At 38.7% G+C, this 13683-nt stretch overlaps 1 protein-coding gene across 4 annotated transcripts in view; it reads left to right on the top strand.

Moving 5' to 3' along the window:
• LOC116698497 (netrin-G1) overlaps nt 1-13683 on the top strand; it is a 63708-nt gene that overhangs the window by 20091 nt on the left and 29934 nt on the right. For all 4 annotated transcript variants that reach the window (XM_032530438.1, XM_032530439.1, XM_032530440.1 and 1 more), the window contains exon 3: nt 8242-8885. In XM_032530438.1, the coding sequence (XP_032386329.1) occupies nt 8242-8885 (644 nt within the window). The remainder of the gene's footprint in view (nt 1-8241; nt 8886-13683) is intronic.

Raw genomic sequence — 13683 nt, 5'->3', positions numbered from 1 at the left:
GAGCTGGATGGGGTGATTACCTTAATTAGCTAAACACTAAAAGCAGGACACCAGCTAGCAGAGCTCTCGCTATATGCCTACCAACAGCTCTAAAGCGCTAATTAACATGTGTATATGGTCATGCACAAACCATAATGTAAACAATTGTTCTAAAGGAAGTTATATTTGTTATAGGTATTATAACATGAAACTTGTCAAATGGGTTTTATCCAAAGATAAAGATTGCCCCTGAATGTGAGTGCCATGCTCTATCTCTACAGGATCAAAAAAGAGGCTTGTAAAACTCATCTGATGTGTTTATTTTCGACACGAATATCTGCACTTGTTAAGTATTCCCTCTAAAGTATCTTGACAAGAGTGATATCAATTTTTACCACACAAGCAGGCAGTGTTCCATCCAAAAACTAATTTAGAATACAGAGCGCCGCAAAGAGAGGAAAAGATCCAGCAAAGAGACTTAAACACCCTTTCATTATAGCAATGTTAAAGCTTTTTTATTTAATTCTGACATCAGAGGGAATCTAATCCTACACACAACCAAGCTTAAACATGGAGAATCATGTAGCTACTCACAAACTAATACATAGGAAGATACCTGAAACCTCATACAGATAAAAAAAAAATACACACAGAACAAATAAACATGTCCAAATTACTTTGCTTCACTTCTCTGTATGTAGACAGATTTGCACACATGAAAGCCCACCACCATCCCCCATGATAATAAGGCCGTGTTAAATTTATCCCAATGGGACTCTGCCACATGGGACAGATAATGAGGCCAGGTGTTAATTAATGTAGCGTGCGTTTCCCCTTGTCTACCGCCTCCCCGTGAATTCCAATCAACACTGGGTGCAGTTTATTTGCCAAGCAGTCTACTTCAAAAGCCCAGACTGGCTGTATTGCAGTTTTCAAAAGGACTGCTTTGGCAAGGGCTATGTTCCAAAGGGCCGAGTGCTTGGCATATGAGAAATTGAAACATGAGCACCAGTAGAAGTTTGTGTTTTGTTTTGATCAGACAATGGCACCGTTACAGCCATCACTTCTGCACCCTCTGATGTGCTGTTTACTGAACAACCTGATGCATATGTTTTCATTTTGTTAGCTGTGTGCAGCCTCACACATGACACTTGGAGGAACCTAATTTAAGTCAACAAAACCCTATAAATATTGGTACTGTGATCTTTCCCGACAGGATCAACCTTTAACCTCATACATGAAAATAAAAGTCAAGATAAACTAATCTCTATAGCACCAACTTTGACCATTCTTGATTCATGTGAAACATCATCGCAGGTTACAGCCATTTATGAGCAGTTGAACAGTTGTTCCTTCTCTGATTGTTTAAATTGTTTAAGGCCTAAAGAGCTTAATGTATCAAATACAGTATCTCACAAGAACAATCCTGCTTGTGACCCTTCAAAATTATCTTAAGACCCATAGGTTGGCCATCACTGGATTACAACACTTAATAAAGTTTGGGCTAATTGATTTTCATTCTACACAAAAATGAATGTAAGCCAATGGTGGGCTGGAATAGTGCTTTTGTGCTGTACATGCATGATATTGAATGGCCATTATCTGTTGTCAGGTCTCAGATGTTCATAACCATCCAACCTTAGATGTGATAGGATGGTGCACTCAGGTCAGATGAGCAATCCTCCTGTCCTTCATTCTTCTGAAGGTCAGAAGAATGAAAAGCCTGGATCTGTTGTGAGCCACTGCTGGCCCTGACTGCAGGTCATTAAAGCTCTATTGAGTTTCTGCCAAAACTCTGACTCTCCCAATATCTCACCATGGCTCATCTGAGCTGTCTCTTCCGTCAGGGCTTATACCAAGCCCTGAAAGGATCAACATCCAGTCCCTGTGTTTGCCATACACTTGAGCAAAAAAAAAACACAGAAATCTACCTTGATATCATCCTTTTTGGCTTGGCTTCAGGCGTCGATTTTGGTGGGAACGGTGGGTACCAATCAGATTTCGTCATGAGTCATTTTGTACCCACCACTTTTTTTTTGAAAACCTCAAGCTCAGGTTAAAAAAAATCAAGTTCAGAACGAATAATTATTGGGCAACAGATGCCAACAAATCCACAAAAAAAATTCTATCCCCACAGGAAAGGCACAGGCACAGCCGTTCTGCTGCAGTGCTGGCAACATGCTTCTCTGTTCACAACACCTTTCGTAGCTCCTCTCTAAAAGTCTGATGTTACGTCATGTCACATTGTCAACATGGTACATGGATACATAAAAAATAACTGAGTGGGTCATATGTCTAATACTTTTTCAAACTTAAGGCTTCCTTTTTCCTAAAACGTGTCAGACATCACATTTTTGTATGCATTTTTTTTAATTTACATTAGTAAGCTACAGGACAGCGTCTTTCAAAACATGGCCTGCGCGAAAGAGAAAAAAAAAATGAATGTGTCATTGTACCTAGCACATTTCAAACCAAACTGCCGCCCATGTCTGGCTTCTGTGTATCACTACAAACATATCATCCTCAATTACTGTATATTGAAGTTCCATGTTAGTGCAGGGCATAGAGAGCTTGCCTTTATGCACTGATTGAAAGTTGAGATTTTATTGTGATTTTGCCAAGTGGTGTTTCAGCTCAAATAATCGCCATTTTTGTTGATGTGGATCAACTTCCTAAACACTGAACCACAGACAAGTGATATCGCCAAGCTGTCATTTGTCAAATTCTGGTGAACCCCATGAATAAAGATGGGCTTCAAGAGGTGTGATAGAGGGGGTTTGGGCCAGCGACTGGTCTGCAGGTGGCATGCGACAGGTTAGGAGGTGTAAGGCCGAGCGGGATGTGCTGATTAATCCAGTAACACCTCAGGTCCAGTGGGACAGACTTCTCCCGCAGCCACAGAGGCTCTGTAGCGAGGAAGTTACAGTAGAGGGCTCAGAAACAAACCAGGAAAATAAAGACTTATTGTTATATTACCGTATGTTTCACATTGTATCTTTACGTCAAATCATACATTGTGTTTGATGCCCCTTTCAAACTTGGTTGTATAAATGTACCAATGTGTTCCTCTAGCTCAGCAATTGTTCTAAAGAGTATACTGTACGGTGTCAAAATGACCATACTCAAGTACTAAAAGGGGATTATCCTTCGGAGTATAAGGTCTGTAATAGTTCAAATCGTACTTCTCATTTTCCATCTACTCATCTACTGTGTTAAAGTAATGTACTGCTTTTTAATCAAAAAAATATTATAAGAGCATTACGTTAGTAAGAAAATGCAATGTATGCAAAGCTACAGGGTTGTACAGTATATGCCTTGTCATGTAAGAATGAACAGAGGAAGAAGAGGGAGAGAGGATGTACATTCGATCAACTTCATTTTTATCATCCTCAACTTCAGATTCCTAAAATTGCAAATACAGAACTAATAAAAATGTAATCAGTATTTATTGGATTGACCTTCAATTTGAAGTTATAATAGCTGACCAACTGTGTTAAATATTATCATTATTATACCATTCCAGTGATGTGGCTTCTGACTGAATTGCTTTTCAATTCATGTACTGAGAGAACTTCTTATATGCCGTGGGCTTCTGATTATGCCCAAAATAAATTTTCCCCAGGACTGTTTGGTTACTGATAGCACAATATTTCCTGTTTGTTTTTTTTCCTGAAAAGGGTTGCATCAGTCAAAAAAGTCAAGCCAAATTAATTTAAAAAAGCATTTACTAAGCAAAAATTGCCTGAGTGATTTATAGAGGAACAAAACAGTGAGCTCTTATCAAACTTAAACATGTCACAATGGTAAAATAACAAGCTTAAAAGGAGATGGCTAGAGTAAAACACTGTGGTGAATTCAATCTGTGATCTTAGCTTCAAGTCCAGAAATCTGTCAACCGAACTGATTGGTTGGATTGCCTGCACCCATCTTTCAACTGGAGCTGTCGTTGGCCAGATAATTTATCATTTATCACATCAACAAGGGGTCACGCTTTGTCAGTCTCACAGGCTATATGTCCCTCATTTGAACATCTTCCTCACATCACATCATTGTGTGTCTGTGTTAGTGTGTTAAGTGTTTGCATGGAGTTTTGTATAATGTGTGCATTTGCACTCCAATTGCATTGCATTTGTCTTGGGTGTTTTCTGCGTGGGTCCTGTCCGTGTAGTCCATTTAGGAGAGAAAACAAATTGCTGTACTTTTAGTACATTTTTGTGTCAAAATGTAAAACCTTTTAGGATATAATCAGCTTGCAACAGATATATTCTGTGCTGTTGTTTGATCTGTCACTGTTCATTGACTCCTCTAATATAATAAAAACAATTTATTGTTATTATATTCCATTGACAATGATATTTGAATGTGCAATAGCTCTAGTCCCTGTCTCTCTCTCGCTCTTCCTTGTTCTTTTGCTGTATGACACCCTGATATTGAATTAACCTTACAGGCTGCAGAGATCGGGACATCATTAGCTGCGACCGCCACAGATTTGCTGCTCAGGCCTGCTGCACTAAGCCACTGCCCCCGGACAGATCATATAGCACTGATAGAAACCAGCTGGGCTCAGTTACACAGCAGCCATGGTGGCAATAGAGATGTCAGCAATACAAAGAAGAGACAGGCCATTAGAAGCCCTTGCAGTGCTGTATGTAATGTCTATAGGTGTGGACTAAGGAAGACTGTCTGACCTCTATGACATGACCTCATAAGGATCCTTAAAACTTACAAACCTAGAACAAATATGTTTTAATGCGTAACATTTTAAACATGCTGTAGGGGATAACTAACATAATAACTGAATAATGCAGAATTGCATAAGGATCACATAATTATGCCATACAGCATGTGATATGATATTCTACTATTAACTATCATTACCAACTATAATATAATATATAAGTGTGTGCATATCTGCAAGTGGCTTTCATCCTAACACCAAAACACATTTATAGTATTGCAAATGCATTAATGTATTTTTCAATAATCTAATTACATCATCAAAATATTACATTTTGATTAAAAGTGCCATTACGATAACCATTAACTTCAATAGTAATCCATGCTAAGTTATACTTTCATGGCAGTTATTCTTTAGTAAGGGTGGGCAACATTTTTCAGTTGGTCGATATCTCATTTTGGTACAAAACTCTTGTTTCTTTCTAACTCTCTGCAGACTATATCCCTCTCCCACAGCCATGATCACAGGTAAAGGATCAAGCTTAGAGGGTTTATTGTTTTTCAATAGCTGCCCTGCAGCAGAGTACTGAAGCCCTGGGTCTTAAATGACCACAGAAGGCATTGATGTTCATAACGCACGGTTTTTGTTGTTAAATAACAAACCATTGAAAGGTCCTGACCTTTGTCTAAGCTTCTATCATTCCACCTCCACTGGGCTGTATAAAGGCATTCCAATATGGTGGGCCTTAATAGGAGAAAGTAAATACTTTACATGCACTTTTCGTTAGATTGGAAAAGTGCCTTCACATTATTTAGTGCTATTAATGACGGAAAAGGTTTTTATGAAAAGTTTGTCCACAGCCAGCTCCAATATGTGAATGGTTAGAATGATCACTTCCCTGAGGGCCTGAAGTTGAGGCAGGCATTGAGAGAATGATGGATTGGATTGAATTTATATTTGCTTTCTACTAGTCTCTAACCACTTTGCTGGCATGGTGAAGCTAATTTCTCTGTTTTTAAAGTTGTTTTTATATCTATTCTGCTTGTTACTGTTTAGTCAGGAAATTTGTTTTTCTCATTAGCCACCGATGCTGCAGTCTGAATTCTTTATATCAACTGTGAATAAGGCTCCTGTTTCAGAAGATGCAGGCAGGCACCCCACTGCTCTCCCGAACCTAATCGTGACAACAAATAGAAAAAAATAAGTGAAAATTCATGCTCTTCAACAGAGAAATCACACTCTCTTACACGTCTGTGTTACTCTTCCTCCCTCACTCTACATGTACAATCAAGGTCTGAACAGACCTCCAAGGCAGTTCAAGCAGACGTAAGGAATATAACAAGCCTTGGCACACGTTATTGGCAAACAGTTGACTAGTACAATTTATTTTCCCTGTGGTCAAACTCAAGAAGCCAACGTTCTCCCTATTACCCCTTAACTCTCTCTCTCTTTCAGATTACTGTCTCTCTTTCTCTGTATTTCTGCTTTCAGTATGGCCTTTCAAGCTACATGTTGGCTTTGCATGTGTGGGTGTGCAGGGGCGTGAGAGAATACTTTCAGCAACAAAAAAAGGTGTACTTGTTCTACATTCTCTCTACCTCCCACTCTCTCTTATGCTCTGTCTTAGCAGCATAACCCTTATTACCCTCCTAATTGGATCATGCAATGCTCCTTTGAGTCAGCTGATTAGGCCTAGTGACCCACAATTCCTTAAATCTTGTTCTACCTCATCCCATACTGTAGTTATCGCTTCTACTGTGGCTGAGGATATGATAGCATGTCACAGTCCTAAAGGAAATAAAATGGACTGACAAGATCAGTATCTAAAAACAGGGTAGTCATACATAGGTCTTACTGTGAAGACGATAAAATATTAAATATATTTTTCCATTGGGTGAGATAAATTTAGGGTCCTTACTCAAAGATTAAAAGCAGCCATTGGTCTTTTCAAATAAAATATAATGGCGTCTGCTTATCAGTATTCCTGCCAGTGATCCTCACTCAAAGTTGTAGTCTCCAATGAATGCACTGCAATATGGGAGAGATGAGCGAGTAATGTTGCAGATAGCACTGTTCTCACCTTTAGATAATTTTGAGTGTGCGAGTGTCAGATGATTGCTGATTATCGAACCGCTTTAAAGTTGATCTGAATCTCATCTGCACTTAACCTTATTGTTCCTGGAGCAGAGGTGAGAGGAATGTCAATTGAAGTGTGTCTTGTGCTTTCTGGCTCTGTTTCAGCTCTCTCTCACTCTCTTTCCCTCTTTGCCGTTCACTCACACATACCCACACACACAGATTCATACTGCATGTGCACACATAAGCAAATACATTCAGAGCTCTCTATCCCTCTCACAAACAAACACAAACACATCAAGAGCTCCTCTTTCTCCCCAACTAACATGCTCACACAAACATCCAGACTCAGTGCATGTCAATGGTACAGAGCAGACACAGGCCCATGAAAAATGCATGTCCCTTTGCGTGTTTCATAAGAAACACTCATTGGGATTCCATTCCCATCTCTGCTGAAACACCACACAGGAATATCAATTACACTGGCAATTTGGGTGACAGTGTAGGCAGGAATGGCACTGAACGATAATATGGGATCCACAGCGTCATGATAATGAGAGGGTCACTGTCTCATGCAGCTCTAGGGCCAACATTGCTTGCGCAGATTATAAAATACACGTTTGCCTGAATGTGATAGTAGTGCTATTGAGTACGGTGGGTGAATCACGATTGGATGTTGAGCCAACGAGGCACTGGAAAAGCAAATAACCTTTTGAGGGAAAAGAGAAAGATCTGACCTGGGAGATGCTTTAGGGTTTGTAATTGTGAGGGTGAGGGCTATTACAGCAAGTTGCTTTATAACCAACCAAGTGTTCCCAGCATTTCACTCAAAATATTTTATGCAAAACTAAATACCTTTTTGACATTTGAATTGCATAATTTCCTTTCCTTAAACTACAAAGCTTAGTTTGTTCCTAGTTTTTTGTATAATGGTGTACTGTTTAAAATTCCAGATGTTTTAGACTTAATTACTCCACAGTCTAACACAAAATTCAAATAAATCACGCCCTACACAACTTGTTAGCTAATAGGGAAACATACATTTTATGACCTGGCTATCAGGTATAACTGTAGATGTAACCTATTTGTTTTTGCATTTCTTTTGAAAGCACAGACATAAATAACAGTATACACATACAATCTGCATAAAATAAATACTAAATCCACAATTGACAGTTTCCGCCATTCATACAACCAAAAGGAGAGAAAAAGAAAGTTTTTGCATTTTTCGTGAAAAAAAATAAAAATAAAAATAAAATCAAAATGCATTGCAGTGTTATAAAGTTGAAAAAATGTACTCACTGGATTTCATATTTCTCTCTGTATTGTATAGGCTAGTGTCCCTGAATTTAAGCCCAGATGCATTTTTTTTATCTTGGGCACGGCAGTGTGAAATTATCTCTTTTAAAAACTCATTCAAATTAGTCAAATGTAACTATACAATACCTCCGCGTTGCAGCATACATATTTGTGTACTTACATGGGCGTATCTATTTGTTTCTTTGTAGGAGAATCCATATATGTGCAACAATGAATGTGATGCTGTCACTGAGGAGCTGGCTCATCCTCCAGAGTTGATGTTTGACTTTGAGGGTCGCAATCCCACAACATTTTGGCAGTCCACCTCATGGAAGAAATACCCAAAGCCCCTCCAAGTTAACATAACGCTGTCGTGGAACAAAACCATCGAGCTGACGGACGACATCATACTGACCTTTGAATCAGGCCGACCGGAGCAGATGGTCTTGGAAAAGTCACTCGACTATGGCCGGACCTGGAGCCCGTACCAGTTCTATGCCACCGACTGCCTGGACGCCTTCACCATGGAACCCAAGACAGTCAACGACCTCACCCAGCGCACCCTGCTGGATATCATCTGCACTGAGGACTACTCCCGAGGCTACGTGTGGAAGAATGACAAGACAGTACGTTTTGAGATAAAGGACCGCTTTGCCCTCTTTGCCGGGCCTCGGCTACACAACATGGCCTCACTTTACGGCCAGCTGGATACCACCAAGAACCTAAGGGACTTCTTCACCATCACTGATCTGAGGATTAAGCTGCTGAAGCCAGCAACTGGAGCCACCATGGTGGATGAGAATAACCTGTCCAGATACTTCTATGCCATCTCTGACATCAAGGTCCAGGGCAGGTAAATCTATTTATGTTTCTTACGGTTTTTTTGTATTGAATAAAATCAAGTCTTGAAGTTTGGTTGCCTCAAAAGCTTAAGCTGTATTTTACAGCAGCTTCAGTTTGTAGTTACTTTCTATACATTTGTAACCTATTTAAAAGTTGTTGAGTTTGCTGGTAAACAAACTAAAATGATGTTTGTATGTTTGCAGAATTTCTCACCAAAAACCGCTGTGTATCCTTAAAGTCGAAAAAACGAACATGAGTTCAAATCCTTCCTCATGAAACATTTACAGAGCTGATATTTCAATCTTTAAATTGTGCATCGGTTATCATATCCATGTTTACCCGTTTGCCATCTTTGTTACCTTTGCTGGTGCATGCTGCACTTTTATGTACAGTTGTTGACAAAACCTGAACACCTAATTGTAGGTCGTTTTTTTTCTTTTTTCCTTTTTCCTTTTAAAAAGAGCCTCAAATATTTTGTCCTTTTGTTAGGGAAAAATACTTTTTCAAATAGCAAGAATTATGTGATGAAGATCTGTATCAATACTTCTCAGATTCCTGTAGTCCTCAGCATCAGATAAAGTTTATCAATACAGACAGATGATATGGATGGATTACAGAATTTCTGTAAGGATAATGTAGATAATGTAGGGAAGCACTTGTTACAGCAAATACAACGGGTGATCAGGGCCGACGTGAATAATATATAATATCAGTATTAACGGAGGGTGGCCAACCTTGTGCTATTGAGTGCCAACAGTTGTTTTCATTTCAAATAAAAACACCACACACTAATTACACTACTCCAAGTAGCAGGGAAGAGCTGATAATTACAATCACCTGCTGAGGTAATCGGCAGGAAATAAAACCTGAAGACAGGGGCTTCTCCGTGGTACATGTCACCACCTCTAGTATAAAGCAAACTATCCTTTCTCTTAAGTAAAAGTTGCCTTTTCTTGGTGTTGTTCTAATGGTCCAGTTTTTGCACAAATGTGTTTTCCCATTTCCACAAAGGGACATCAAAAATGTTAAGGAATATGATTTTAGAAAGCGCCATCAACTGACCAGAAAACTGTCACAGTCGAAACGTGAATGGAATTCTAGAAATGCATTTTGATAAGGAGAATTCCTAAGAAAATCAGCAAGTGTTTAAGACCAAGAGTAAGTTCAACACAGCTCAAAATTCTGTTTTTAAAATTAGCCTGAATCAGGCGAAAAAGGAGCAGCCTGAGCAGATACTGAACTACTACTCTCCTAAATTACTTATTATAACCCTAACTTGACAAGGACAGAGGGCTGAGATGGCCTCCTGTGAGGTGTGGTGAAGAGAAGAGTTTTAATACATGTCGCTTTGCATTTTTTATTTCAGACACACATTAAGATTTAAGAGACAATTCATAATTCCATAATATATGATTATTGGGTCAGGTAACTTTTGTTACATTTTCAGTTTAAATAAAAATGTTTTCTTTTGATTACTTTGACTTTTGATGAATATGTTTACATCACTACTAAATTTTGTATAATTGCACAAAGATTGTTATTGTAATTAACTCTTTCAAAATGTATTACACCCACAGATATCACAATCCACAATTCAAAACACACATTTCTGCATTAAAACAGTGGCCCCCTAAATCACAAGCAGAAGTCAGCTGCTAAGATTAACAGAATCATATGTGATACAATGTTTAATAATGTGTAGTCCAATGGAACCAGTTCAGTTTAGTTTATTTGCCTTCAAACAATACAGGGGACATGGGGGACACAAGACAGCAGAGAAAAAAAGCTATAAGAACACAATGCATGGGCATAAAATAAAATAAATTTAAAGTGTTTTTATAGTTTTTATTTTTTCGGATTTAAAACAACTAGCGTGTAACCTTATGTGAAGCAAAGTTTTAGTCTTTGGGCATAGGTGTGTATACAGTATCGACACACCACACACACACACACACACACACACACACACACACACACACACACACACACACACACGCACACAGCACACACGCACACACGTTTAACGGTCTCCCTGAAGACAAGAGACTTGATTTAGGTGAGACTGAAAAAGTCATTTTGAACTTGTATTGCTCATTATGATGATTTAAGGGCTCTTTTTAGAGAAATGTCCTTATTTTTTAGTTCTTCTGGATGAATGATTATAAGAAACGTGAGCTGTGCGATAAGAAGGGAACCTTTTATGTGCCTAATTTATTTCCATAGCCTGGGTAAGGAGGGTAAGGTTTTTTTGCAAATGTTATGTTCATTGTAAAGTTATGCTCACGTAAAAATAAACACATTAATAACTGTATGATTAACTGAAAGCACATGATATTGCTTCAACTTTATTAAAGCTGCACTAAGTGGGGGGGCACCTGGGTAGCTCACGTGCCCGTATATAAGTGTTCCTCAATGCCTAAAAAAAAAAACAATTGTCTGCACCCAAGCTAAGTAGCTAAGTGATTTTTGGCCACTTGGGGGCAGCAGTACAAGCACAGCATGGATAAGCTTATGTGTACTGTATGTAGTAAATTTAGAGCTAACAGTTGTATTCCAGACACGTAGCAAAATTCATGTTTCTTATTAATTTAGTCAAATTTGCACTCTCCTTTTAGCTAGAGGGAAAATCCAACTTTTTTGTTGCTAATTGTTCTAATATGTTCAACTAGTTTATATTTTGTCTGTTGGCTATTTCATGTTGAGTGAGTACAGTGTATCAGATTTCATAGCTGGTAAATGAGGATGATGGAATCATGCATTTGCAGGTCAGAAAAAAAAATCCCAAACTGCATTGTAGAGCTGATGGGGACTGCAGTGGTAGGTGATTTCTGTTGGTTTGTTACTGCTCTTTCACATTACACATTCTAATTTGATTCAGTGGTAATATATAAGATAAATATTAGTGCAGCTTTAATTAAAGGTATAATCTCTTTGAATTTGGATACTCCATCTCCACTTAAGGTAAAAGTTTTCCTAATTTTCCAATTTAAAAACCTACATTTTCAGATTAAGAAGACTTCCTTTGCGAACGATGTGATTAACACAGCTTGCAATTTTGCAGCGTCTAATATATTCATCAGTGAGTCATCAAAATGCCTCTGTGATTTTCAGGGAATGGAAACATTGTCGTTTCATGATGCATGGAAATGGCCCACATGGTAGTCATAAAGCCTCTACAGCTGCTCTCCAAATGGGACCTGTGCTGCTTGCTGCAGTTGGTTTATATGAGGATAACTTGGTTGGTAATGACCCATCAGATGGGCCCTCGGTGAATTGAAACAGTTAGTCCCTAATTAGAATTCAGTCGACTTCAATGGCAGATTAGAACCATTAGCATGTTGGCTAATTGGTAGGAGACTAATCTTGTAATTAAGAGCATTTGCAGCTGATTAAATGGTAATCATCAGAGACACATCAGTGAAACGTGGAGACATTCAGAATTGCCAGGCCATGGTTCCAAATATAGCCTTGCCCTGTTTAATAGTAAGTAGATTGATGGTTTAATCTATGAAGTTTCCTTTTTTGAGCAAGCTATTTATGCTACAATTTATGCTTTAAACAACACACACTTTCATGCATCTCTAGTATGTTTTAATAATCCTTGACTGCTTGTTGCAAGTCACTGAATATGGGAATGATGTTAGATGTCTTTGATCACATGCCATGAACACATGCCATTCATAGTGGTAGCAAGTAATATTTGCAATTGAGACCTATCAGAGAGATACACGTTCTGCAGTCAAACACACTCTTCCAATATTCACACTCATACTGTAAACATGAATTGATGAGTTGTAAATTGCAATGCTTGCTACCCAGAACAGAATAGCATCTCTCACAGATATCTTATTTTACCATTCATTAGAAAAAAAGTGGGAACAGGTTGGGTGGGAGGAAAATAAGCTATTTTGCTCAATTTCCCATCCTGCCCCTGGGCATCAAATTCAATTTTCCACCAAAAGTTTGCAGTGAGAAAGAAAAGAAAATAAACATGCAATTTTTGTCCAGAGGTGGATCAGTAACTCACTTGAAAGAGGGTGATGGAGACGGGTGGGGAGAGACTGATTAGAGTTCCCACCAGCCTCAGCAGCCTTCTGGCTACAACCAAATGTGAAAGCCTTATCACAGAATGACCATCCTGTCCGAGAATTCCCAGAATACTCCACAAACACTGATTAACTTTCACTCATATGCTGAACATTTGTAGTGTCAGGTAACCTGCGGATATGTTCTTGAATGTCACAGCTCTGAATGGATGGAGACTGGCATGCTGTAGAAACATCAAATTATATTTCCACAATCTGTGAATGGTTTTGCCTCATTTTACACTTATACTTCATCTTATCTATATATTTATATATTTCAGAAATGACAAAATAGAATTTGTTTGTGTAAGGTTCATGAGAAACTTCAAACTGCAAATATACAGTACTGTGCAAAAGTCTTAGGCAGCTTATAAAATGCAAAGTGAACAAACAAAAGAAAAATCTAAATCACATCAATTTTTGGTGTATCCTTATCTTCAAACAGCCTCAGTTCTCATAGGCAGACTTGCAAAATGTCGGGCAACGTTGAGGATTGAATACGCAGTGGTCGTCCAAGGAAACTTAGGGCAGCCGATGAAAAACACATCAAGCTTATTTCCCTTCGAAATCGGAAGATGTCCAGCAGTGACATCAGCTCAGAACTGGCAGAAACCAGTGGGAACCAGGTATTGCACCCATCTACTGTCTGGAGAAGTCTGGCCAGAAGTGGTTTTCATGGAAGAGTTGCAGCCAAAAAGCCATACCTTTTTCTTCTCCTTTTCA

The sequence above is a fragment of the Etheostoma spectabile genome, chromosome 12 (assembly GCF_008692095.1).
Source record: "Etheostoma spectabile isolate EspeVRDwgs_2016 chromosome 12, UIUC_Espe_1.0, whole genome shotgun sequence".
NCBI classification, from domain to species: domain Eukaryota; kingdom Metazoa; phylum Chordata; class Actinopteri; order Perciformes; family Percidae; genus Etheostoma; species Etheostoma spectabile.
The sequence above is the reverse complement of the archived record's forward strand: the minus strand, read 5'-3'. Positions and strand labels throughout refer to the sequence as shown.